Genomic DNA, 27,895 nt, shown 5'->3' on the forward strand with positions numbered 1-27,895 from the left:
TTGTCCTTCCCTCCTTCCTCTGTCAAGAAGTCTCCCTCTTTCAACGTCAAGAAGTCAGATTTAAGACTCCTTCGGAAGAAGACAAAAATCCACCCTCCGCCCTTTTTTGGATTCCTACTCAATCACATTTTAGAATCTAAAAGAAAACCCCAAATCTCACAAAAACACCATCAGGCTATGAAAAAGGTTTTTTTGCCTCTGTCTCCCGAGATGCCACGACTTTTCTCTCTTAAAGCTTTCTTCTCCATTTCAAATCTCTCAATTGCCTTCAAAAACCAAAAAGAAACGGGGCATTAGGGATTACTGCAAATCCTGGAGGAGGGGTGGGGCCTGGGGACTAGGCCATTTCTCTGGTTGGTGCCCAAAAGACTGTTTTCATCTAGTCTGAGTTCCTCTCATTGTGTCTGGTAACAAAAATGAGTGAAGCCGACCGGATGTTAAGATGAAAATGGCAACCAACACTTTACCTCTATATTAGGAAGCAACAGGGAGTGGTGGAGACTGTGGCAAACTCCAGAGCTTGTGCTCTGATAAAGAGAGCCACTGCTCTTCTGCTCCAGCTCATGACTCCCATGTGGAAATGCAGACCCCAGTCCAAAGACTGCTTGGGCCAGCAGGTGCAGAACAAACCAAACACACAGCAAGCCCAGAACTGGCCCACAGACTGCCAGTGAGGGACCTCGGGAGTAAATGAAAAACCCACACAGGTTAGAGAGTGAACTTGCCTATGGTCTCTTCATCATTATAACTGTTATCCTCACAGCTGCCATGTGTGGGAGCCTCTACTACAGGAGTGAGGTAGGGCAACTAGCTGAGTTTTAAAGTCCATTCCAATTGGAGCAATCCTGGGACTGACCCTCTGAACAACAGATCATGATACCGGCAGTCCTTAGTAATGACTTGTGGGTTGGTTGGCATTGCTTTGTGGCTCTCATTCTCAACTGTTATCTTGGAGATTTTTCGACTTATGCCTCAGATAGCTTAAGTGCAATTAAAAATAAAAATCAAATACATGCTGTTGCCAAAACCCAAGGCAGCCAAAAAGGTATGTACAGAGGATCCATGCCAGTGTTCTTCCACCTTGTGGGAGCTGTGCTACACAACTACTACTCGTTTAACCTTTGTAACTCCTGTCTTCCAACAAATGGGTGGATGTGTGTGTATTAATTATTGGAGGGTTGTGTTTGTTTTATATTTTTCATAGAAGTGAATCAAAGTTCACTTTGAGATGTCAATTGTGCAAACATACTTTTAAATAAATGGAAGGTCTCCAGGGCACCGCAACACCTTGATGATCCCAAGGGTGGGGAGATGAGATTTTGCTCATTTGGACCAACAGATTTCCCCCCTGTTCTTCCAGGAAGCCTTGCCTCAGCCCCAGCTCCCATAACTCACCAGGATGGTGGCCAGCAGGTTGGGACTCATATGTACTTCAGCAATCCTTTGGTTCACTTGGTCCATGGAACCAATAATGCATGCTGGGAGGTGGGCCAGCTCAGGAAACTCTCTGGATGGTGATCACACAGAACAGGGATGGGGTTTGCCTGCCCAGGAGGGGGGCCCATTCCCTTTCTGCACTGCCTCTCTACTCAGTTATTTCTTTGTAAACACTCATATTTCTTTTATCTTGTTTTAAATCAGTTACTTTACAAACCCTAAATTAAATTTAGCCATATTATAGACACTTTCCCTAGTGGTGCAATGGTTAAGCACTCGGCTGCTAACCAAAGGGTTGGCAGTTGGAATCCACCTTTCTCTCTCCTCAGGAGAAAGGCCTGGTGATATGCTCCCATAAAGATTACAGCCAAGAAAACATTATGGGGCAATTCTACTCTGTCACAGGGGGTCATTATGAGTTGAAATTGTCTTGACAGCATCCAGCAACAACATAGACACTCTGGAAAATATACAGTAAAGCGGGTACCTGTATAAGGTGGAAACCTGTCAGAAAAGGAAATCTCAAGTATTTTCACTAATAGAGAGTGATAGAAAAGTGGTAAGACTGCACCCTGTCAAAGGTGGAAAACTTGAGACCCAGAAAAACAAGGCAGTCCTGTCAAGTTCCAGCTCTCACAGGTTTCACTGTAAAAATAAAAAAAAAGTACCGCACATAATACTATGACTACTTGTAGGATTTGGGGACATTTCCTTCCAGAATTTTTTTTTTAATACATATGCTTTTTTACATAATTATAATCCCAGTGTATGCCTATTTTAATACTCTGACTTCTCGTCCACTCATTATTATGGGCGTTTTCCATGTCGCTAAATAATCTTCATAGTGAAAATGGCGTTATAATTAATTAATTTATTTAGATGACATTAAAATAATCCATTATAAGAATGCACCTGGATGCACTTAATGGTCCTTTGACTACTGAATATGTAACCTGTCTACAATTTGTTGCAATTATAAATAATGCTGTGATGGACACTGTCAAGCAGAGAGCTGTTTCCCTAATTTGGGTTATTTCTTTAAGAAAGATTTTCAGGTGATGGATTATTGGGTCAAAGGGTATCTTGACCTTGTCTGTCACTGTTGAAATCTCCGCTCAGTTCTATGGCCCCTCTCTACCTTTGCATTTCTTTCTGTCTTAGCCTCAACTGGTCTGGAGTAAATCCTTTGCAAAAGCTCATAATCCTATCACTTCTCACTCCCTTCACATGAAGCAAGGTTCCCCTTACTTCCATTACCTTAAGTGTTCTTACGAATCAGAGGATACTTGAAAAATGAAGAAAACAAGAAGGAAGATGAGCAATCATAGAAAGTGAAATGGATCAACCAGGTTGAGATGAGTGTGGGATTAAGAAGAAAGAGAAGACATTAGAAAAAGGTCCAGCAAAGTGAGATCTGAAGTGGACCCTGGTGGGATGACACCTTGCCTCCTCTTGAGAAGGGTTCCTGAGAGGCAGGGGGAGGTGAAGCGATGTGAAGCGATACCTTCAGGTTGGCTGGCAGCAGTGTGACTTTCAAATAAATGGGCTCTATATGAGCTGGAAAGACCTGGCATCATTTACAACCTGAGAGCGGTATTTGCTGGATGGGCTCTTAGGTCCTCCAGAGATGGATTCTGTGGGTCCTTGGGATACGATTCAGGGTAAGAAATGAGATGAGAATCAGCGGAGGCAGGGCAGAAAGATGCTGGTAGAGCCTGGATAATGCCAGAAGGGGCAAACTCTTGGCCCAGGCAGAGGGGCTGGGAGGTGAAAACAGACGAGGTCAACTACGGTCAAGCAAACACAAAAAAGCTGGGTCTTAAGCTCACTTGTCTGAAGGCAGAGGGCTGAACTGTGCCTTCTTAGTTGCTATTTATATAATTCTTTGCAAGGTAGAAGGGAAAGGGGAGACAATGAAAAAAAGAGCATTTTTTCCTTCTCATTCTTTCAACAAATAGTTCCAAGACATCTTTCTTTTGGGTGCTTTCTGATTATCTTAGTAAAACGAACTCAAGTCAAATAATCCTTTGCAGTCTCTAAAATTATTTTTAGAGGCTAGGTAGGGCTTAAATAAGGTAAAAACACATTAATAAATGTATAAGGAGTGGGTTAGTAATTAATGGAATCCCTTTTTTTCTAGGTAGCGCAAAGGGTTAAAGCACTCTGCTGCTAACTGAAAGGCAGGAGGTTCGAGTCCACCAAGAGGTACCTTGGAGGCCTAGTGATCTACTTCCCACAAAATCAGCCATTGAAAGCCTTATGGAGCACAGTTCTACTCTGACACAATGGGGTCACCAAGAGTCAGAATAGACTCAGCAGCAACTGGAAAAATAAAGTACAAACTTGAGCACTGATTACACGTTATGACGTGAGTTAGGTGTACTGGTCTCGATTGCAGATGGTAGCACTGAAAGGATACAGGGTGGATTTTTCTCTAAATCCTTCCTCACAGCATTCTTCATCGCATCTTGCACAGTGTGAGAGACAGCCAAGTTCTCCTCCACTGGTATCATGGGCAAGGCGGTGACATTGATGATATCCATCTTCTTGAAATGTGCCCTCGTCCAATTTCTTGTGAACTGTCAAACAAAAAGATTCCACTTTTAAAAACCTCTCGTTTCCCACTCCCACCTTGTGCACTCAATCAGTCCTGAGAAATCACAAATAGCACAGAACCTTCTTGGAAAACTTGCGTGGAAAAGACCAACCACTCCCACCTGCTAAGTGGGGCTGACGGCAAGATGGATGCCACATGTTATATGGAGAATAAAGGCTTTTGTCTGAGGAAGCCATTCTTAACTGAGAATTTCAAGGCATAGATGCCTGTTCTTTCTACCTGCTAATGCCCTGCAGTGTGAAAATTCTCCTAGTTTTAAAAATAAGGAGTCTAGATCAGACAGAAAAGGAGAAATATTGTATGATCCCACGTATATAAAATACCTAGAATATGCAAATGCATAGAGACAAAAGTTTATTACTGGTTACCAGGGGCTGCAGGGAGGGTGGTATGGGGGGTTATCGCTTAAAGGGTACTGAGTTTCTTTTTGGGGTGATGAAAAACGTTTGGAAACAGATAGCGGTGATAGTTGGACAATAGGGCGAATGTAATTAGTATCATGGGATTGTACACTTAAAAATAAAAAATTGTATGTTATATATATTTACCAAAATAAAATTAAAAAAGAAAATTTTAATGAGACTAGAGTCCTGAAAAGACCAGGGCTCTAGACTACCCAGTAAGCCAGTTTCCAAACTAGAAATGAAATCTCTTTGCCTTTCTGGGCCTCAAATGTAAAGTAAGAGATTTGGATCAGGTGACCGACCCTAAGACCCGTTTCTGGGGATACTGGTGGACCAGTGATAGAATTCTCACATTTCACATGGAAGAGCCAGGTGTGATTCCCAGCCAAAGTACCTCAAATGCAGCGACCACCCATTTGTCAGTGGAGGTTTGCACGTTGCTACAATGCTGAACAGGGTTCAGCGGAGCTTCGAGACTAAAGTGGACCAGACAGAAAGGTCTGGTGATCTACTTCTGAAAATCAGCCAATGACACCCCTATGGATCACGACAGTCCAATTCCTGGCCAGCGTTTCATTACATTGTGCACAGGGTCTCCACGAGTCAGGGGCTGCCTCAATGGCAACTAACAACAACAACGAGGCCCTTTCCAGCTCTGAGGTGTTGTGATTCCATGATACTGACTTCATCTTCTCAGCATGAGGCTCCTGATCGACCTGAGATTTTCTGCTGGCTTCAGAAAATTGGCCCCATCATGCCTCTTCCTCCCTGGCTTTAGAACACTCTGGCCCGACTGCCCTTCTGGGGTCTTGCTTATGGACTGAGAGTCCATCAGCATTTGTGGACCCTACATGTCCACAGCCAGAGGGGTACAGGCCTAGTTATAGTGTAGTAAAAGACTTAGATCCTGCCCTGAAGAAGCCCCTAATGGAAAGAGAGAGAGAAGGCAGATTGAGCAGCAAAATTAACTGAGTTGCCCTTTCACCACACTCTCCTTTCCTCCTTTGGGTCATGCCCTCTATTCTGCCCTCTTCTCCACAGCCATGCATCCCATATGCCTGCCCCAGTGAACTTCTTCCTAGTCCCTGACCACGCCATGCTCTTCATTCCTCTATGCCTTTGCACAGGCTGTTCCTTCTGCTGTGACTGCCCTTCCTCACTACTTCCCCTACCCTATAAACTTCTATCCAACGCTCAGCCCAGGTGAGAGATCTTCTGGAAAGCCCTCTTGAATTCTTCTAGGCCATTAGTCCAACTCTCCCTCTGTGCAAGTCCAGGATTCTGCTTTCATCACTCTATTACAGCACTTACAATATTAAATTGGAATTACCTGCTTCTGCTTCCAAAAATCAGCCAATGAAAACCCTATGGATCACAACACCCTGGTCCACCGGACCGAGCAGCGCTTCATTTTGTCGTGGGTGGGGTTGCCATGAGTTGGGGGTCAACTCAATGGCAGCTAACAACAACAATTTCTTTTTCCACTAAGCAAAGTACTCCTTAAGGACTAGGTTCACTCCATATTTGACTCAAAGACTCATTCACCTCATTCCTTCCTAGTCCAAAGAAGTTATTTATCCATCCTGGGTTGTCCCAAGCTTGCTGGATTATAGCAAAACCTGGCCCAGACCCAGCTCAGTATCATTTCTTCCTTCCTGCTCCTAGCCTTTAGCCATAGAGGCAAGGGGGCTGGGAGTAAAAAGGAGGCAGGAGCTCTTTAGGGCTCCTCACTTTCCTCTCCCTCACTCCCCAGCAGGACCCCAAAGCTACAGCATTCCCCGAAAAGCCAGGCTTAGGGCTACCTGGCTGAGAAGCCTCTTGCTTTAGCTCGATGCTGTTACTCGTGCCTTGGATCCACAATCAACGCCCATGGAAGCGGCAGTCAAGAAATGAAACGACATCCTGCGTTGGGCAAATCTGCTGCAAAAGACCTCTTCAAAGTGTTGGAAAGCAAAGACGTCACTTTGAGGACTAAGGTGCTCCTGACCCAAGCCATGGTATTTTCAATTGCCTCATATGCATGCAAAAACTGGACTATGAATAAGGAAGACTGAAGAAGAATTGACGCCTTTGAATTGTGGTGTTGGTGAAAAATATTGAATATATCATGGACTGCCAGGAGACTGAACAAGTCTGACTTGGAAGAAGTACAGCCAGGGTGTTCCTCGGAAGTGAGGATGTCGAGACTTTGTCTCATGTACTTTGGACATGTTAGCAGGAGGGACCTGTCTCTGGAGAAGGACATCATACTTGGTAAGGCAGAGGGTCTGGAAAAAAGAGGAAGACTCTTGACAAGATGGACTGACACAGCGGCTGCAACAACGGACTCAAACACAGCAGCAATTGTGAGGGTGGCACCGGACTGGCCAGTGTTTCATTCCATAGTACAAAGGGTCTCTGTGAGTCGGAACTGACTCGATGGCACTAACGATACCAAGTATGGAAGAATTAAATATTGTGCTTTTAAAAAAATGTTACTGTGGTAAAGTATTTATAATATAAAATTTTCCAATTTAATCATTTTCAGTGTGCAATTCAGTGACGTTAATTGCATTCACAACGTTAAGCAACCATCACCACTATTTCCAGTTTTTTATCACCCCAAGCAAAAATTCAGTATGTACCTGTTTAGCAATAACTGTTCATTTCCCTAGTGCTCCTGCCCCTGGAAATCACTAATCTATTTTGTCTCTATGCATTTGCCTTTTCTAGACATTTCATATTAGTGAGATCATACAATATTTGTCCTTTCGTGTCTGACTTATTTCACTTAGCATACTGTCAAAGTTCACCCACGTGGTAACATATATCAGAATTTTATTTCTCCTTATGGCTGAATAATATTCCATTGTATGGATATACCACATTTTGTTTATCCATGCATCGTTAGTGGACACCTGGGTTGTGAATAACACTGCAATGAACATTGGTGTACCAGTATCTGTTTGAGTCCCTGCTTTCAATTTTTTGGGTGTTTACCCAGGTGTGCAATATACAGGTCATAAGGTAGTTCTACGTTTAACTTTTTGTGGAACTGCCAAACTGTTTTCCACAGTGGCTAATCCATTTTACAATCTCACCAGCGATGGAGGAGGCTTCCACTTTATCCACATCCTCACCAACCCTTGTTATTTTTCGTTTTTTTAATATAATAGCCATCCTGGCGGGTGTGAAGTGGCATCTTACTGCGTTTGATTTGCATTTTCCTGATGACTAATGATGTTGAGCATCTTTTCATGTGCTTATTGGCCATTTGTATAAATATCATGTTTTTTTGAGAGAAGTGTTTAAAACGCACACTCTGTTCCATTCTGAATTTTTCCTCACATCATTTTAGGATAAATATTCTTTGAAAGGAAACCCTGGTGGCAGAGTGGTTAAGTGCTACGGCTGCTAACCAAAGGGTCAGCAGTTCGAATCTGCCAGGCACTCCTTGGAAACTCTATGAGGCAGTTCTACTCTGTCCTATAGGGTCACTATGAGTCAGAATTGACTCGACAGCACTGGGTTTGGTTTTTTGGTTATTCTTTGAAAAAGATAAGTTTTTATTGTCACTACTTGGGTGGGAAAGAAGAGGGGAGAAAATGAACCTTCATTGAATACTGTATTTTATGCAAATAATGTGCACCTCCTATGTTTGTTTGCCAGCTGTGCCCTCCCCCCTCGAGGTATTTTCGTAAGTGCGCTATGCCAATTTTCTACAGCAACATGTAAAAAAAGAAAAAAAATTGGCATAGCAGGGCTTATGAAAGTACCTGGGTGGTGGGGAGGACGGTTGGCAAACAAACATAGAAGGCATGCGTTATTTGTGTAAAGCAACAGTATCTACTCTGTGCGGGTCTGGGTACCCTGTGCCAAGCACTGTGCTAAATGCCAGGGGCAGATGAGCGGAAGAATAAGACACCTTCTGCTCTCAAGGAGCACACACACTCTGGCAGCTGATGGTCAAGTGTCCCCTGTTTAAAGACAGACTTGGGTTTGAATTCGCTTGTATCTAGTTTAACTTTCAGTCATTCAATGAGTATTAACTGAGTGCCTTCCAGATGCCAGCAGTGTGCTGGTACTGGGGAAGGAAGGGTGAGTTGTACCACACATGACCCCTGCCCTGATGGAGCTATGTTTAGTGGGTGAGACGTTCAATAATCAAAAATTATACAAATCATTATGCAATTATAACTGCGACCACTGCTTCGAAGTTACACAGTGCTATGAGATGACATAATAGTGGATTTTGACCCAGTTAAGTGAACAATCAGCAGTCTACCAAAGAAGGGAAGTCCTACAGCCTCCCCTATTAGAAGCTGCCTGAGCAGGCAGTGGTGGCACAGTGGTAGAATTCTCGCCTTCCAACCAGGAGACCCAGATTCGATTCCCGGCCACCGCACCTCACGAGTAGCCACCACCCATCTGTCAGCAGAGGCTTGTGGTTGCCGTGGTGCTTAAAAGGTTTCAGTGGAGCTCCCAGACTAAGACAGACTAGGAAGAAAGGCCTGGTGATCTAGTTCCAAAAATCAGCCAACGGAAATCCTATGGATCACAACAGTCCAATCCACAACCGGCCATGAGGAGGGCACAGGACCTGGCAGCATTTCAGTCCACTGTGCACGGGGTCGCCATGCGTTGGGGGCTGATTTGACATTATTCAAATTAATTTCACCTGTTTTTTTTAGGTTTCTTTTTTGTTTTTCCTTTTAAAATGTAGCTACCAGACAAATTTAAATGACCTGTAGCTCACCCTGGTGGTGTAGTGGTTAAGTGCTAAGGCTGCTGACCAAAAGATCTGCAGTTGGAATCTGTCAGGCGCCTCTTGGGAACTCAACAGGGCAGTTCTACTCTGTCCTGTAGGGCCCCTGTGAGTCCGAATTGACTTGATGGCAGTGGGTTTGGTGTTTTTTTTTTGGCAGCTCACATGACATTTCTACGGGACAGCACTGGCTGGGCCATGCCGATTTTGGTTCCAGGACGTGGAACGTTCTCCTCAGTGCAGTGTGCTGTAGTTGCACGTGGAACCAGGAGACTCTGGGCTTCTGTCCCTCACTGGATGGACGAGCTGGTGCATCCACTAGGCACCCAGTAAATATCCTTTGAACGAAAAAATAAATGACCCTGAGTTTATTTATCAGACGGTACTAATACACATTGTTAGGCTTTAGGAGTTCTGGAGCTGATCCTTGAGTAGTTAGTTCTCTGTTGTTTGTTCACTATGCGACCTTGAAACGACCCCTGTGCCTCAGTTTCCCCAGACTGTAGAAGTCGACGAGTCGGGGCGCAGGGAGGGGGCAGGCCCGCGGGCAGCCCGCGCGCTGCCCAAGGCAGAAAGGCGGGTCCTCGTCCGTCAGTGCAGCCGTCTTACCTGAAAGCATTGGCGGGATCCGACGACCTCGGGGCCGGTTCTGCCACAGGTCCCTCAGGGGACCCTGCAAACTTCTGGAAAGTGGGCTGGTGCCCTTTGCTTTTTGGTCAGAGAGGATGAGGAGGAGGGGAGGCGTCAGGGAGAGGCCCATTTTGCTATTGTGAGTCCCGGCGTTCTCAAGGCAACGCAGGCGCAACTGCCACGTTCCCAAAACAATGGGCCCGCCGGCGCCACGGTGGCGTCCGCCAGACGCCGTTACCACGGTGACGGGCCGCCCCGCGGGCTGTAGGGACCAGACCAATGGATTTGTGGGGAGGGCGAGGATGGCTCCTCGTCCCGACCTATAATATGGGGCATGTAAAAGCCTCCGCGAGGCACTGCCTTTGTATACGCCGTTTAATACGTCTCGGGGAGCCTGCGGGAGTTTCTGGTGCCTCGCGCAGGCACGCGTCGGAGACCCCGCCGCGCCGGGTACCCCCACTTTCTGTGATGGTCGAGGCTGCGCAGGCGCGGTGGGCGGGCGGTGGCGAGGCCGGGCAGCCGTGGGAGCGCCGGTTGATGGGGGACCCTGGTGGGGTCCTCGAGCGAGGTCTCGGCTGGGTTTCGACCGTGGCGTTTGGTACAGCGTCAGGTACGTCTCCGAGCTCGGCGCCGCCGGGGCAGCGAGGCCGGAGGGGCAGAGGAGGGGTGGGACGCCCCGGCACCGCGGGAGAAGGTTCCTCAGTTTATCTAGGGCCTCCCCGCAGCTGGAGGGCCAGGGGAACGTGAGGAAGGGGGCGGAGGCCGGGTCCCATCACCTCCCTTTTCTAGGTCTGTTTCCTCGATTGTAAAATGGCACGGTAATTCCTCCCCCGATTGTACGTGAACGTTTGTTTACAACCTTCCTTGAGTCCGACAGCCCTGGGTGACCCGAGGCATGTGCTTGGCTGGTCTTAACCCTTTGCGAGACACGTATCCCTTTGAGAATTTGATGAAAATCAAAAACTACTCCTTTGCCTTCTTATTAGAATTAAAATAAGGCAATGCATTTTGTGACCCTTTGCAAACTGTAAAGGGTCACTGTCGTTAGTGATTATTATTCTCGGAGGATAGGAGTAGACCTTGGCTGAAGCCTCATTCCATGACCTTCTTGTGTGATTTGGGGAAGTTATTTGACTTCTCTAAGCCTCAGTTTTCTGATGTGTAAATGGAATATTTACCTGACCTGCATCCCAGGGTGGTTGTGAGGATTAAATGCCACAGGTTTTTATAAAGCACTATGACAACCTGTGAGTCAGGTCTATGAGTATCCTTGATTACAAGTGAAGAGGCCTTGGCCCAGAGATGATAGGTGCTGGAGTCTGAGCGGCAGACTAATGGTTGGAACCCAGGTGTTCTCCTCTGCCTTCACATCCTTTGTGCTGAGCCCTCTCTCCCCAGGGAGTTTCACCAAAAGAAGGCTGCCTTGGGCCCTTTTTAAATAGCTGGGACCCTCAGGCCCATGCTTCGTTGTTGTTGTTAGTTGCCATTAATCAATTCTGACTCCTGGCAATCCCACGTGTGCAGAGTAGAACTGTTCCATAGGGTTTTCTCAAAGCTGTGACCTTTCGGAAGCAGATTGCCTGGCCTGTCTTCTGAGGCACCTCCAGGTGGGTTTGAACTGCCAACCTTTTGGCTAGAAGTCAAGCATTTAACCGTTTGTACCACCCAGGGACTCCCAGGGACACTAAGGCCCCAGAGTCCCAGACCTTCCTTTTCCTCAACTGTGATACATGGAAGACAATTCTTGGTTTAAAGATTATGAGAATTAATGAGGTCATGAGTCAAGTGCCTTAGTTAAAACCCAGAGAAATAAAGCAACTTGGCCAAGGTTTAGCAAGCAACTGATGGGCAGAACCAGGCCTAGAACCTGGTCTCTTGTGTCCAGGTGATGTGCTCAGGCATAGTGCTTGTAGCATCATCGGAGGCTTGGGCAGGAACAACTTGGCTTATTTTTTCTTCTTCCAGTGTCTCCAAATGCTTGGAGGGGCTGCTTTTTATCTCTTTTTTGTTTGTTTTGTTTTCGTAACTAATATGTGAATATATTGTCATTATAATAAAGTCATTAAATCCGGAAGTATTTTATAATTATATTAGAAGTCCTGGTGGTACAACGGTTAAGCACTCAGCTGTTATCTAATAGGTGGGTGATTCAAACCCACCCAGTGGCTCCCTGGGAGAAAGAGCTGGCAATCTGATCCTGCGGAGATTACAGCCTAGAAAATCCTGTGGGGCAGTTCTGCTCTATCACGTGGGGTGGCTCTGAGTGGGAATTGACTCGATAGCACCTAACTACAAGGTTTGATGATAGATTCTTTGGATGGCAGGACGCAACACAGAGTCCCTCGGATAGATGAAAGGGAGAACTCTTGGCTACTAAAGCTCCAAACGAGAGAAGGCTGCCACGCTGGGCTACACAGGGCCACACGGGCGGTTGCACCTGGGGACAGGATAACAGCAAGCTGGAGCTGTAGGAGACGGCTTATGTATGGTAAGCAGGGTGGGTTAGCTAGGTTTCATGGATTTCTTTGGAATTGGGTATTTTGAATAATTCTTCAGACCCAAGAAGAAAGTGTCATCCCTAAGTGTTAGGCATCTCGGGGCTTCTGGCATTTGGGTATGTGTTGTTGGAGCCCAGCAGTGATAAGAAAGGAGCTGGAGTAGGCTTAGCCAACTGCCGAAGAAGGAGACCAGAGAGTGTTTAGCCAGGGCCTCCATTCTGGATCAAGAACGCACTTATGAAATATTATCTTACCAGTATATTTCTTTAATATAAATAATTTAGCATTATATTATATTTTATGAAATTCCCACTATTTGACCATCTTTTACCTATAAAAAATGGCAATTTCATTTGATGATACTCGTGAAGAGTGTGCTTCTTAGCTAAATTGGCAGCTTCTTTCCGGAGGTGAGATGAGAAGGCAGAAAGGGACAGGAGCTGATTGGATGGACATGGGAAATCTGGGCTGGAAAGAGGGAGTGTGCTGTCATATTATAGGGATAGCAACTAGGGTCACATAACAATGTATATATAAATTTTTGTGTGAGAAAACAACTTGAGATGTAAACTTTCACCTAAAGCACAATAAAAATAAAAATGGCAGTCCCACTGGACTTCATTATCCTACTCTTCTTCCTGGATTTAACCACTATAAACAGCTTGGTGCATCCTTCCAGGTCTTTGTTGTTTTTATGCGCATGTGTAAATTCTCACTTTTGTCTTTGTGTCTTCTCGTATGAAATTATACTATATACGTTGTTGCACCCCTCATTTTCTTAAAGTTAGGGCGTATGTTGTAGGTTTTTTCAGGTCAGTCCATATAGAGCTATCTCATTGTTTTTAATGACTGTTTAGTATTCCATTATAAGAATGTATCCCAGTTTATTTGGCTGCACCAACCACTGGTGTAGACGTTTTGCATTGCTTCTTGTTTGTCAGTATTATTAACAAGAGCGAACATTTGTGTGAACATGCACAAGTGCTTCTGAAGAATAATCTCTAGACATGGATTTGCTGGTCAGAAAGTAGGCATATTTAAAATTTTGCTAGGCTTTTTGTGTAATTGCCCTTGAAGGAATTATAACGTCTTATGTTTCCACCAATGGTAAATGAAAGTGTCTTTTCCCCACTATGTCGGGGGTCAGGACGACCACCCCGGTTTGATGATTCACTAGGAGGACTCACAGGACACCACATATCATCTCACTCACAGTTACGATTTACTGCAGTGAAAGGACACAAAGAAAAGTCAGCAACGGGAAAAGGTGCGTTGAGTCTGGAGGAAACCAGGCAAGAGGAGTCATACAAGATGCACTTAATTCCTCTGCAATGAGTTGTGAAAACGGGTGAAATCTCTACCAGGGAAGCTCATTAGAAATTCAGTGCATAGAATTTTAACTGGGGCCTGGTCCCTTAGGCACCCTCTGCCTAGCACATACCAGGATTCCAAACTCCCAGAAGGAAAGCAGGTGTTCAACATAAACCGCTGTTTGTACAGTCTAGGCACGGTGAGCACTCTTATCAATTCTGGGAATGGCAAGGACCTTCCTGAAGTTCAAGTTCCCAGAACCAGCCAAGGACTAACCTTGCAAGCAGGCCTTCCTAAGGCCTACCTCCTCACCAGCATTGAATGGTACCCTTTTTTAAAAAAATTTGCCAATATCCAGCATGAAAATGGTGCTTCTTATCACATGCCCTTCAAGTTTTTATACAAGGGTAATTTGGTATACTGCTTTAGCCAACTGACCATGGGATCAAGGAATCTTGGGATTGGACAGTCTAAATCCTTACCCTGTGGCAACACAGCAAGGAGTCTTCCACTTGCTTAACTACTTCTGGGAGTAGGTGTTACACCTCCTTCTCAATACAGCCCTTTTCATCTTTGGACAGGCTAGCTCTGAATGTAAGAAAGTTCTTCCTGAGGTGGTATGGTACCTAGGAAGAAGGATGGCTTAGGAGTCTTTTTTTTTTTAATGGGCTTAGGAGTCTTGCTTAGCTCCTTTACTCACTGGCTGTGGACCTTGAGAAAATTGGTTATCTTCTCCAAGCCCTAGTTTTCTCATCTTTAATATGAATAGGAAAATACCTACTTGCAGGGTTGCTGCGAGGAATAAAAGAAATACATAAAATATGTACAACATAGGGCCCAGCCCATGATGGGTATACAGGCAGTGATATTCATTAGTGTTTGGTACTTTGCCGTTTCTTGTTTGAGTTAATATCTTTCTCCCTGGGTATTGTTCTGTTTCATTCTTGTTTTGTCCTCTACAGATATAAGGTAATTCTCCTCCATCTTCTGTATGACCACCACCTTTCTCCTCTCCAGCAGAAACTATGCCCCAGGGCCTTCCTGTGTGTTTCAGATGACATGGTGGCACACTTCAAACTCCTGCAACATCCTGGTCCCCACCCCTGTCTTCTCCACCACCAAGCTGGAAGCATTCTGGTTTGTTCAAGCCCCGAATTGTTGTGCCCAGGGCCAAACTGTTTTAATTATAAACACATACCTACCTGATAAAAATATCATGAGCACACGCGCCCTCAGTATCCTTGTATTTATTTACAAATCATATATACGTATATTTCTGTGCCGTATAATGTAAAAGAACAAAAAACTCATTGCCATCAAGTCAATTCTGACTCATAACGACCCTATAGAGCAGAGTAGAACTGCCCCATAGGGTTTCCAAGGAGCAGCTGGTGGATTCGAACTGCCGACCTTTTGGTTAGCAGCCAAGCTTTTCACCACTGCGCCACAAAAAATCCCTAAAAGAGCTTCTAAATGTCTGTCATTAATTTTAGTGAAATTAATTTTGGCATAACTGAAAACAGCATACTAGTTTTTCTTCATTTTCTTGTTGGATACATATTTTGCTAATAGTGATGGATTCATTCTATGAGTTATCTTTAACAATATTTGATATAAAACCTGATTTCATGTTCCACATTGGTAAGTAGTGTCTGATGGTGTAGTGGTTAAGAGCTATGGCTGCTAACCAAAAGGTTGGCAGTTCGAATCTACCAGGCACTCCTTGGAAACTCTGTGGGGCAGTTCTACTGTCCTTTAGGGTCGCTATGAGTCAGAATCGACTTGATGGCAATGAGTTGGTTGGTTGACTGGTGACTGGGGTCTTAAAAGCTTGTAAGCAGCCATGTAAGATACAACTACTGGTCCCTACTCATCTGGAGCAAGAGAAAGAAGGAAACCCATACTCAAAGAAGAAACTAGTCTACAGGTGGTCTGCATGAACCATGGCCTCATCTACCCTGAGACCAGAAGAACTAGATGGTTCCCAGCTACCACTACTAATCATTCTGATCAGGGGCACAGTACAGGCAGTCCCTGGGTTACGATTGAGATCCATTCCTAAATCTGTCTTTAAGGCAAATTGGTAGGTAAGTTGGAACAGGCACCTAACAACAACAACAGAACAGGTACATATGGTTCTTATTTAGTATCAATTAGTCAAATGTTTGTCTTAGTATACAGTATATATTTTACCTTTCTAACCAAAGGGGTTGGCAGTTCAAATCCACCAGGCGCTCCTTGGAAACCTATGGGGCAGTTCTCCTCTGTCCTATAGGGTCGCTATGAGTCGGAATCGACTCGACAACACTGGGTTTGGTTTTTTAGTTTTATGCATATAAAACACTTAAGAAACACTTCTGAACCACGCAGTGTTGCCATGAGCATCACAAAGTAGTGTATTCATTCATTATTACAAACCATTGTATGTATTTGAATATGATAGATTTTATGGCAGTCCATTCTTAAGAAACCCTGGTGGCATAGTGGCTAAGTGCTATGGCTGCAAACCAAAAGGTTGGCAGTTCAAATTCACCAGGTGCTCCTTGGAAACTCTATGGGGCAGTTCTCCTCTGTCCTATAGGGTTGCTATGAGTCGGAATCTACTCAACGGTAATGGGTTTGGCTCTTTTTCCTTTTTAATTCTCAAGTATGTTGTTGTTATTATTGTTAGGTGCCATCAAGTCAGTTCCAAGCCATAGTGACCCTATGTATAACAGAACAAAACACTGCCTGGTCCTGCACCGTCCTCACAATTGTTGTTATGCTTGAGCCCATTGGTGCAGCCACTGTATCGCTCCATTTCGTTGAAGGTCTTCGTAGATTCATACATTCCACATTCTGATTATTAAGGGATGTTTGCAGCTGTTTCTTCTCATTTTGAGTTGTGCCACATCAGCAAACGAAGATCCCAAAAGCTTGACACCACCCACATCATTAAGGTCAACTCTACTGTGAGGAGGACCCTCTTCCCCAGTTGTCTTTTGAGTGCCTTCCAACCTGGGGGGCTCATCTTGCAGCACTATATCAGACAGTGTCCTGCTGCAATTCATACGATTTTTACTGGCTAATTCTTTTTAGAAGTAGACTGCTGGGTCCTTCTCCCTAGTCTGTCTTAGTCTGGAAGCTCAGTTGAACTCTGTCCGCCATGGGTGACCCTGTTGGTATCTGAATACCAGTGGCATAGGTTCCAGCATCACAGCAACACGCAAGCCCCCCTAGTACAACAAACTTGACAGGCACGTGGGGGTCCTCAAAGTAGAGTAGACCTAAATGATGTGGATGGAGTAAAACTTTCGGGACCTTAATTTGCTGATGTGGCATGACTCAAAATGAGAAGAAACAGCTGCAAACTTCCATTAATAATTGAAATGTGGAATGTATGAAGTATGAATCTAGGAAAATTGGAAATCATAAAAAATGAAATGGAACGCATAAAGATCCATACCCTAGGCATTAGTGTGCTGAAACAGACTGGTATTGCCATTATGAGTTGGACGATCATATGGTCCACTACGCCGGGGATGACAGATTGAAGAGGGACAATATGGCATTCACTGTCAGAAGATGTCAAGACCTCTTCTGAGTTACGGTGCTGTCAGTGATAGGATGATATCCACACAGTACAAGGAAGACCAGTTAATACGACAGTTCTTCAAATTTATAATCCAGCTACTAATGCCAAAGATGAAGAAATTGAAGATTTTTACCAACTTCTGCAGTCTGAGATTGAGCAAACCTGCAATCAAGGTGCATTGGTAATTACTAGTGATTGGAATGTAAAAATTGGAAAAAAGACGAATAGTTGGAATACGACCTTGGTGATAGAAATGACACCAGGGATCACGTGATAGAATTTTGCGAGACCAATGACTTATTCATTGGAAGTACCTTTTTTCAACAACATAAATGACGACTATACACATGGAGTTCACCAGATGGAATACACAGGAATCAAATTGACTACATCTGTGGAAAGAGACAATGGAAAAGCCCAATATCATCAGTCAGAACAAGGCCAGGGGCCGACTGTGGAACAGACCATCAATTGCTTATATGTAAGTTCAAGTTGAAACTGAAGAAAAAACAAGTCCACGAGAGCCAAAGTATGACCTTGAGTATATCCCATTTGACACATTGAACACTAATGACCAAAAAGACCAGACAAGTTGTGGTAAGACATCATGGACATCATACCTGAAGAAAGCAAAAGGTCATTAAAAAGACAGGAAAGAAAAAAAAGACCAAAATGGATGTCAGAAGAGACTCTGAAATTTATTCTTGAACGTAGAGTAGCTAAAACGAATGGAAGAAATGTTGATGTAAAAGAGCTGAACAGAGGATTTTAAAGGGTGGCTCTAGAAGAGAAAGTAAAATATACTTATTTTTTAAAGCTATTTCTGTATTTTAAGTTAAAATTGGGTAATATATGGGAAAAAAGAACCCTGACCTGTATCTCACACAATATACAAAAATTCCAGATGAATCATAGCCTTAAATGTGAAAGTTGATAACATTTCTAAAAGTTAATATAATACCATTATGCTCTTTGGCAGACAAAAATTTCTTAAATAGGACACAAAAACACTATAAAAAATAGATAAATTAGATTTAATTAAAATTAAGAATTTCTTTAGTCGAAAGAAACCAATAAGGAAGAGAAAAGGTGAGCCCCAGATTGAGAAAAGATATTTTTCAGTGCTGTACATATATCTAACAGAGGACTCATATCCAACATATATAAAGAACCCTTACAAATCAATAAGAAAACAAAGACAAATAGGTAAAAAAAAAAATGATAAAATACTTGAACATTTCAAAAAAGAGGGTTTTATCGATGTCCAATAAGTATGTGAAAAAGTATTCAATTTAGTTATCGGGGAAAAGCAGATTAAACAAACAGTGCAATACCACTGCACGCCTGCCAGAATGGATAAAAGGAAAAGACAGAAAATACCAAAAGTTAACAAGGTTGTGGAGCAACAAGATCTTTTGCACGGTGCTTGTAGAAGTACAAATTGGTACAATGACTTTGGAAAACTGTTTGGCAGTATCTACTAAATCTGAATGTATGAATCCCCTGTGACTAACAATTCTACACAGAGAACCAGAAAAGTGTACATGTGTGTACTGAAATACATGGCTAATCATGTTCATAGCAGCACTATTTAAAAGAGCTGAAAACTGGAAACCATCCAAACGTCCGTCATCAGTAAAGTGGATAAATACATTGTGGTGTGTTTAAACAGTAGAATATTTTACAGCAGTGCAAAGGAACAAACTACAACTACATGATGTTGAGTAAAAAGAAAGAAATCTCACAAATATGTTGAATCAAAGAAGCCAGAAGTAAAAGAGGACATATTATACAAGTCCATGGACACAAAGGGCTTGGGCGAGGCTTGTGGGGTGCTGAAATGTTCCGTATCCTGATCTGGACGGTGATCACACAGGTGTATGTGTATATGCGTGTAGTAAAATCTCCTCAAGCCACACTTAAGATCTGTGTACTTTTCTGTAGGTCTGTTAACACTGATTTAAAAAAAGTTTACCTCCCCACACCCCCCGAGAAAAACTGGGTGATGTCAGTAAATTTATTTAACTGTGCCTTCGTGAATTGCACTAGGTCGCAGTATGCAGAAAGCAGATGTATAGATGAGGAGCCATTGTCAGCTCTGCCACGTTGTGAACCTCCCCCTTTCCTCCGGACACCTCACCATACGGGACAGGCAGCCTTCTGACATATGACCTAGTGAGGGGCACTGTTAGCAGTCTGGAGTGAAATATCAGCAAGGCTTCATTTCTTTAAAATGGACTGTATGCAGGGCGATTGCTCCAGGTGTAATTTTTATGGTGTGCAGGAATAGGAGGGATTGCATTGACTGCTGTAGACTACACATCTGCTGATGCCAACCGTGACAAAACTTAAGACAGGCAGGGTAGGCACTGGACAATAGTGGTTAACACACGGTAGAGCTGGACAGACCTGGGTTCGAATCCATCTCGCACTTATGATCTCAGTCTTTCTAAACCTCATCTGTCAAATGGATGTAATAACCGGCACTAATCACCAGGTTATGTGAGGATTAGATGAGATGTCACATGTCCTGTCAGATGGGGATAATAATAAGCACTAATCACAGGGTTGCATGAAAATTAAATGAGATATTGCATGTAAAGGTCTTAGCATACCACCTGGTGCATAGTGAGCAGTCAACACACTTGAGATATTGTCAAGATTGGTAATAGTTTATACTCAGACAAAGCCGTGAGGCAAAATGTATATGTCTCCATGATTTGAGGAAAATGGCACAAGGTCACTAATCCAGTTTTTTCCATCCTTGACTTTTTTTTTGACTCTAGGAGAAGGGAGCAGTGATTGACCTTTCCTTCATCAGGCCAAAGATGCCTCTCTTTGGGAATACGTTCAGTCCGAAGAAGACGCCTCCTCGGAAGTCAGCTTCTCTCTCCAACCTTCACTCTGTGAGTATTGGAATTGTGGTCAGCACAGTGGATGCCTGCAGTGGCAGGCCTGGTCTGTGGTGCAAAGTGTGGTCCTCAGGGCATCCTTTTAACTCATCTCATTGCTATCGGTGAAAACATATTTCTGAACTCTAATTTGGAAATTGTCAGGACCTGTTGACGGCACTGGTTTTTTATTGTTCAAGAAGAAAACAGAAATCCTCACAACTGGACCAATAAGCAACATTATGAGTAGAGAAAAGACTGAGGTTGTCAAGGATTTCATTTTACTTGGATCCACAATCAGTACCCATGGAAGCAGCAGGCAGGAAATCAAAAGACACATTGCGTTGGGCAAATCAGCTGCAAAAGACCTCCTTGAAGTGTTGAAAAGCAAAGATGTCACCTTGAGGACTAAGGTGCGCCTGACCCAAGCCATGGTATTTTCAGTCGCCTCGTATGCATGCGAAAGCTGGACAATGAATAAGGAAGACTGAAGAAGAACTGATGCCCTTGAATTGCAGTGTTGGCGAAGAATATTGAATATACCATGGACTGCCAAAAGAACGAACAAATCTGTCTTGGAAGGTGTACAACTAGAATGCTTCTTAAGTGGAAGGATAGCAAGACTATGTCTCACATACTTTGGACATGTTATCAGGAGGGACCAGTCCCTGGAGGAGGACATCATGCTTGGTAAAGTAGAGGGTCAGGGAAAAGAGGAAGACCTCAATGAGATGATCTGACACAGTGGCTGCAAGAATGGGCTCAAACATAGCAATGATTTTGAGGATGGCACAGGACCGGGCAGTGTCTCGTTCTGTTGTATACAGGGTCGCTATAAGTCGGAATCGACTCGACAGCACCTGACAACAACAACAACATTGTTCAAGAACCTAATACCCAGACCCAGTGCAAGAACCTAATAAGAGAGTCAATTTCACTATGGTTTTTGGCCCCAAACAATATCCAATTTGACTTTTACTTTATTCTCAAGGCTTAGCCAGGAATTAATTTTAGTTACTTCCATGAATCAAATTTATTCTCAAAGGATGGTAATTTGCCACCATTAAGGGCATTCCAGAGGATATTCCATGGCTTCAAAGGTAGTTGCAAAAGAGATGTTACAGCAGTGTTTGGAGCAATGGCAATAGCATTGGGATAAATGATAGCCTTCCAAAGCGACCTACTGTCTATTTGAATGTACAGTCTCTATAAATTTTAAAAATTAGGAGTTTGAAGTTAGACCACATCCAAATCAATTTCCATTCCTAGTTGTGAGATGGCCCCCCCATCTCCACCCCTTGATGCATGCATGCGTGCATGAGCACGCGTGCACACACACACAGAGACGTCTTTAGAGCAGCTGTGACCAAGTACTGGGTACTTTATGTTCGCTGTGATCCTACCTGCCCATGTGGCTCTCACACACTCAGGCTGTCAGTCTAAGCCAAGAAGTCATGGAGCCTGGTTTCCCTGATGTTTTCTAGAAGTCCTTAACAGAAGGTGAGGGGCGTGGGGCTGTGAGGGCTGAGCATTCACCCAGGCCTTTCGGTCTTTGAGCCCATCGTCTCCAGTCCCTAGTCAAAATCATGGGGGGGAAGCCCCACTGTGACCATGTTGGGCATCCAGTGAAGCAGGCCAGGCAGAGGCCCAGGCTCTCAATTTCTGGTGCCTGATGGTCCCTCTGAGACATCCCATGTCCTAATCACAGAGTGTAAGAGCAGTGGCATGAAGTCAGCCCTCCATCTAGAGGGTTTGACACATCCCCAGAGGTAGGTGTATACCATGGTAGGGAATAAACCTCTACAGTGCCTTGTATGGTAACCAGTGGTTTTTATTAGCTCCCCATTACTATGGGACAAGGTCCTTGATCTTGAGTGTTGTCTTAGTCATCTAGTGCTGCTATAACAGAAGTACCACAGTGGATGGCTTTAGCAAAGAGAAATTTATTCTTTCACAGTCTAAGAGGCTAGAAGTCTGAATTCAGGGTGCCAGCTCCAGGGGAAGGTCCTTGTCATCAATCTTCCCCTGGCCTAGGAGCTTCTCAGCGCAGGGACCCCAGGTCCAAAGGACATGTGCTTCTGGCTCTTCTTGCTTGGTGGTATGAGGTCTCCCTGTCTCTCTGCTCCCTTTTCTCTTTTATATCTCAGAAGAGACTGAGTCACGATACAACCTAATCTTGTAGATTGAGTCCTGCCTCATTAACATAACTGCCTCTAATCCTACCTCATTAACATCATAAAGGTAGGATTTACAACCCATAGGAAAATCACATCAGATGACAAAATGGTGGACAACCACACAATACGGGAATTGTGGCCTAGCCAAGTTGACACACCTTTTTGGAGGACACGAGTCAATCCATAACAAGGTGGTCCTAAGGCCCCTCACAGGCTCTTCCCAGCTCTCCTTCCTGCCCCCACCCTCTACACCTTAAGCTTCAGCCACAGGGACATCATACTCTCCCACCTTCGTGCATGCTAGTCCCTCTGCCTACCATGCTTTTCCCTCTTCATTAATTCAGAAGGTATTAACTGATAACTTGCTATGTGCCAAGCACCCTTAGAGGCACTGAATATAGAGAAGTAGACTAAGGAGAGAGGAAAAAACAATCAAATCCCTGCATTTGTGATGCACATATGTTAATGGAAGGAGACAGAAAATTTATATATTCAAATAGGAATATATATTAAATAGCAAGTAACTTTACATCAAATGGTAATAACTGCTATGGAGAAAAGGAAAGCGTAGGTCTGGGGTAGGGAGATGGGAAGGGTGTCCTCATCTTAAATGGGATGGTTAGAGAAGGCCTTACATCCCACACATACCTGAAGGGCTCCTCCTTTTGAGATGCCCAGGTCTAACCTGAAGGAGTGAAACCTCCTTGCAGGCAGAGGTGGTTGTAGCCAGCTCTATATCCACAGTACCTGGTCCTGATTGAGGTGGTGGCAAGGAAGTTGTGTAAATGAATATGTAAATTGTGTTGATACATATTAAAAAGCAATAGCCGCTACTAGTTGGGCTTCAGAGCTCTATGCCCTTGCCACTTCATGTTCTTGTTAGGTGCTGTCGAGTTGGTTCCGACTCATAGCGACCCTGTGTACAACAGAACGAAACACTGCCCAGTCCTGCACCATCCTCACAATTGTTATGCGTGAGCCCATTGTCCCAACCATTGTATCAGTCCATCTCATTGAGGGTCTTCCTCTTTTTTGCTGACCTTCTACTTTACCAAGCATGATGTCCTTCTCCAGGGACTGATCCCTCCTGATAACATGTCCAGAGTATGTGAGATGAAGTCTCATCATCCTCGCTTCTAAGGAGCATTCTGGCTGTACTTCTTCCAAGACAGGTTTGTTCATCTGGCAGTCCATGGTATATTCAATATTCTTCACCAACACCACAGTTCAAAGGTGTCAATTATTCCTTATTCGTTGTTCAGCGTTCACATACATATGAAAATACCATGGCTTGGGTCAGGTGCACCTTAGTCCTCAAAGTGACATCTTTGCTTTTTAACACTTTAAAGAGATCTTTTGCAGCAGATTGGCCCAATGCAATACATTGTTTGATTTCTTGACTGCTGCTTCCATGGGCATTGATTGTGGATCCAAGTACAATGAAATCCTTGACAACTTCCGTCTTTTCTCTGTTTATCATGATGTTGCTTATTGGTCCAGTTGTGAGGATTTTTGTTTTATGTTGAGGTGTAATCCATGCTGAAGGCTGTCATATTTGATCTTCTGTAAGTGCTTCACGTCCTCTTCACTTTCAGCAAGCAAGGTTGTGTTATCTGCATAAGGCAGGTTGTTAGTCTTCCTCCAGTCCTGATGCCCCGTTCTTCATATATAGTTCAGCTTCTCGGGTTGTTTGTTCAGCACACAGATTGCATCATATTAAGCAAGTGATAATTTAAGGGCCTATTACATTCAAAAAGATTTTCACTTTTTAAAATTATAGATTTGGATCCCTTAAACTGTCCAGTAGATACAAAATAATTCACTCTACAAATGTCAGTATGTATAGTTTTTTTGGAAAATATATGTTATATAAAATGGTACATTTCTTCTCTCACATAGTTTAAAAGTTTTTTTGTGCGTTATCTGATTTCCTGACCTTCTAAAAAAATTGTTCAATGTGCAAAATAGTGATTGGAGAAAAGGAATGTGTTTCTGGGATCGTATAGTTAGGACAAAAGGAGCTGGACACAGCCCATGTTCTGGCCCTTGGAAGCTATCACGCGGTGTCTCCCCACAGCTGGACCGGTCCACCCGGGAGGTTGAACTGGGCCTTGACTACGGAACACCCACCATGAACCTGGCAGGGCAAAGCCTCAAGTTTGAGAATGGCCAGTGGATAGCAGGTGGGCTCCATTTCCTGCCCTTTTGTCAAAGCAGATTGTGGAATGAAATCCCCTTTGTCACTCCCAGTTCTTGCCTTCCTGCAGACACTGGGATTAGTGCAGGTGTGGACCGGAGGGAGGCTCAGCGCCTTCGCAGGCGGAACCAGCAGTTGGAGGAAGAGAACAATCTCTTGCGGCTGAAAGTGGACATCCTGCTAGACATGGTGAGGAGGTGGGTGGGAAGGGACGCCTGGGCTTTTCTTCTGGGGAAGGCCCACCTTGAGTCATTTCATTCAGCTGCTATCCATTTGAGTGTCCATTTGCCCAGGCACTGTACTCTGAATCCAACGATACAAAAACAGGTAAAACTCAGTCCCTGTCCTCAAGGGCTCATAGCCTAGTGGGGAGGTGGACAGTAGCATAACTCTAATGCCTGTATTAAGGGCAACAGTTGGAGTCTGTACAGGGTCTGGTGTAAGCCCATGATAGAGAGAAGTTAATTCCGAAAAGGGGTTCACAGAGGAAGGAATATTTGAGCAGACTTTTGAAGGATAAAGGCAGGAATGGAGGTTGGGAGGACGGAATTCCAAGGAGAGGGTACAGTCTGTTAAAGAACTGCAGGTGTCCCATACCATGTAGGCATGAGTTCATACCTGGCACAGATCTGTGGGAGGGCACGCTCTGCATTCGTGGTGGTTTTTGAAGCTTTTAAAAAATGCAGCAACCTGTTGGGCCTAGAGGTGTGCTAAGGTTGATTGACAGTGTACATTGCCGTGGTTAGGGGTATTCATTCTGGAACTTAAATTGCCTGGGTGCCCAGCCCAGCTCCTCCACTGATTGACTGTGATTTTAGGCAATTACTTCACTGCTCTCTGACTTAGTTTCTTCAGCAATAAAATGGGCATCATAGTCACTTTGTGGGAATGTTACATGGGAATTCAATCAGTTCATAGCTCGTATTTCCCAGTAAGCTGACTTCTATTTTATGTCTCCCCATCCTTCTCTTTAGTGTTATCCACCTTCTACTCCAAAGTCCACTGAAAGATCCCGATGAGAAAGTGACGTTCTTTTTTAAGCGTTTTCTTTTCCTAATCGTATAATGGCGATTGTGTGAGCTGTAGCCCAGAACAACTTAGACTGTAATCCTCTAGTTCTAGAGTCACCAACGTCTGCCTTTCTGACCCTCCGAGGCCTCCTTAATGCAGAGCCATGCAATAGTAAAAAAAAAAAAAAAAAAATAGTAGGTGATGAAAATGTCAAGGGGTAGATTGTCAATGTTCTCAAGTACTGTGGCCCTGGGTCACCAGGTGGTTACACTCTGCCCAGTTACAAAGGGCTTCCCCATCATGGAGGCTGCCAGTGCTAGCGAAATGCCAGAAGGCCTCGGCAACCCAAAACACAGCCCAGAAATGTCCTTCTTCATAACAGCCTTCCGCTTTACTTTCAGCTCTCTGAGACCACTGCTGAATCCCACCTGATGGAGAAGGAACTGGATGAACTGAAGAGTGTCAGCCGGAGGAGGAAATGAAGACCCCAAAGAGATTTGTTAGGAATGTGGGGAGAAACCCACTGATCAGGGAAGTAGGATGTAGCTGAGGGGCTGAGGGTTTGTTTTTGTTTTTTAAGCCAGACTAGTGGAGTAGGTCCTGGGAGAGAGTATCTTATAATGAGGCCAAAAGGCACCAGTACCCTTGAGTTGGCAATGGAAAGGTGATAACATAATTGAGGAACCAAGATTCTAGGCCAGGCAATAACTAGAAATGTGTTCTCAGTGCACTGTGTAGGGATCAGGGATGTCAGGGGTGATGTTAAACTTTCGGGTGCTCCCCAGACTCACCCACATTGGACAGACCCCATTGGCAGAAGCAGCTGGAGTTCATCATATCACCCCTTGTGTTGGTGCTTGGGGTACAGCAGGAGGTGTCGTATGGGCGGTGCCTCCGGTCCTCAGTCCCGCAGGCTGAATACTTGTTCCACAGATCCACGACCTCCTCTGGCTCTGCTGTTTCAGTAGGCACCAGCGTTCCATGGCAACTATATTTTTTTGTGCTACTTTATTGTTTATGATATTTCTTTTCTATTAAATGAAATTAAATGAATCTCTCTGTCACCAAAGTGAGTGAAAAAAGAAGTTTCAGTTCATGAAGAAGCAAATGGAGCCTGGAGTCCAAGCTTGTGTTGCTCCATGTAAAGACAGAATTTCAAGGTTTTGGAGAAACGTTGCCCTCGTGGAAGAATGTTCCAGCATCCTGGCCCATAGCACAGGCTGACCTGGTACAGAAATAGGTGCTCTCTGCCTAGACTCCCCTGCCCTCCCCCTGCGGGGAGCTGGGACTGACCCAGACGTGGTGGTGACCGAGAGGCTGGGTTGGGGCTGGATCCTAGACTGGGAATACGTGCCTGAGTCAGTGTGAGTGGACTTTCTTGGCTGGAGAAGAGGGTCTGCCAAAGTCAGTAAGAAGGGCCCAAAGTCAATGGGCACTGAGGGTGAGGAGTGGAAGCCTGTCTGATTCCACAGCCCACAGGGAAGAGAGGAGCTGGGTGACAGCCTCAGATGGAAGCTGCTGCTGTAGTCCATGCTTACAGGCTACTAGGGGGCTGGGCAGAAGAAAAGAATAATTGTAGCTCTGCCCTTGACCTTGTTTTTGTTGTCGTCAGGTCCCATCAAGTCGGTTCTGACTCGTAGCGACCCTGTGTACAACAGAACGAAACGCTGTCTGGTCCTGTGCCATCCTCACAATTGTTATGTTTGAGCCCGTTGTTGCAACCACTGTGTCAGTCCATCTCATTGAGGGTCTTCCTCTTTTTCGCTGACCCTCTGCTTTACAAAGCATGATGTCTTTCTCCAGGGACTGGTCCCTCCTGATAACATGTCCTGAGTAAATGAGATTAAGTTTCCTTATCCTCTCTTCTAAGGAGCATTCTAGCTGTACTTCTTCCGAGACAGATTTGTTCATTCTTCTAATAGTCCATGGTGTGTATATTCAGTATTCTTCGTCCACGCCATATTTCAGAGGCCTCAGTTCTTCTTCAGTTTTCCTTATTTATTGTCCAGCTTTCGCGTGCATATGTGGCGATTGAAAAGACCATGGCTTGGCTTAGGTGCACCTTAGTTCTCAAAGTGACATCATTTCATTTTAACACTGTAGAGAGGTCTTTTGCAGGAGATTTGCTCAGTGCAATATGTTTGATTTTTTCACTGTTGCTCCTGTGGGTGTTGATCATGGATCCAAGTAAAATGAAATCCTTGACAACTCCAGTCTTTTCTCTGTTTATCATGATGTTGCTTATTGGGCCAGTTTTGAGGATTTTTGGTTTTTTTTAATGTTGAGGTATAATCCATACTGAAGGCTATAGGTCATTGATCTTTATCAGTAAGTGTTCAAGTCTTCTTCGCTTTCAGCAAGCAAGGTTGTGTCATCTGCATATCACAGGTTGTTAATAAGTCTT

At 44.3% G+C, this 27,895-nt stretch overlaps 1 protein-coding gene and 1 long non-coding RNA gene across 4 annotated transcripts; one reads left to right on the plus strand and one right to left on the minus strand.

Annotated features, from left to right (window-relative positions):
- Positions 1–15: 15 nt before the first annotated feature.
- Positions 16–9,995, minus strand: LOC126076057 (uncharacterized). Its single transcript, XR_007517408.1, has 3 exons — positions 9,812–9,995; positions 3,857–4,016; positions 16–1,478 (listed from the first exon to the last, which is right to left on the minus strand). It is a non-coding gene; the product is annotated as an uncharacterized LOC126076057 (long non-coding RNA).
- Positions 9,996–10,330: 335 nt separating this feature from the next.
- Positions 10,331–26,544, plus strand: CBY1 (chibby family member 1, beta catenin antagonist). Of its 3 annotated transcripts, XM_049884446.1 has the most exons (6): positions 10,331–10,442; positions 12,157–12,320; positions 20,002–20,121; positions 24,361–24,466; positions 24,551–24,669; positions 25,893–26,544. In XM_049884446.1, exons 2-6 carry the CDS (start codon positions 12,318–12,320, stop codon positions 25,971–25,973), a joined length of 429 nt encoding a protein of 142 aa, XP_049740403.1. In that variant the 5' UTR covers positions 10,331–10,442; positions 12,157–12,317; the 3' UTR covers positions 25,974–26,544. The 3 variants fall into 3 exon arrangements, with proteins under 3 accessions (XP_049740403.1, XP_049740404.1, XP_049740402.1); XM_049884447.1 differs by lacking the exon at positions 12,157–12,320; XM_049884445.1 differs by lacking the exons at positions 10,331–10,442; positions 12,157–12,320 and adding an exon at positions 14,659–14,778.
- The last annotated feature ends 1,351 nt before the right edge of the window (positions 26,545–27,895 follow it).

This window comes from Elephas maximus, chromosome 4 (genome assembly GCF_024166365.1).
Source record: "Elephas maximus indicus isolate mEleMax1 chromosome 4, mEleMax1 primary haplotype, whole genome shotgun sequence".
Classification (NCBI taxonomy): domain Eukaryota; kingdom Metazoa; phylum Chordata; class Mammalia; order Proboscidea; family Elephantidae; genus Elephas; species Elephas maximus.

What these genes read in the sequence shown, in the direction of transcription:
- CBY1 (XM_049884445.1), top strand. Translation starts at nt 14,701, where the DNA reads ATGGTGGCACACTTCAAACTCCTGCAACATCCTGGTCCCCACCCCTGT. An exon ending in CTCTCTCCAACCTTCACTCT is followed by an intron (nt 20,122 to 24,360) that starts GTGAGTATTGGA and finishes GTCTCCCCACAG; the next exon opens with CTGGACCGGTCCACCCGGGA. An exon ending in GAATGGCCAGTGGATAGCAG is followed by an intron (nt 24,467 to 24,550) that starts GTGGGCTCCATT and finishes GCCTTCCTGCAG; the next exon opens with ACACTGGGATTAGTGCAGGT.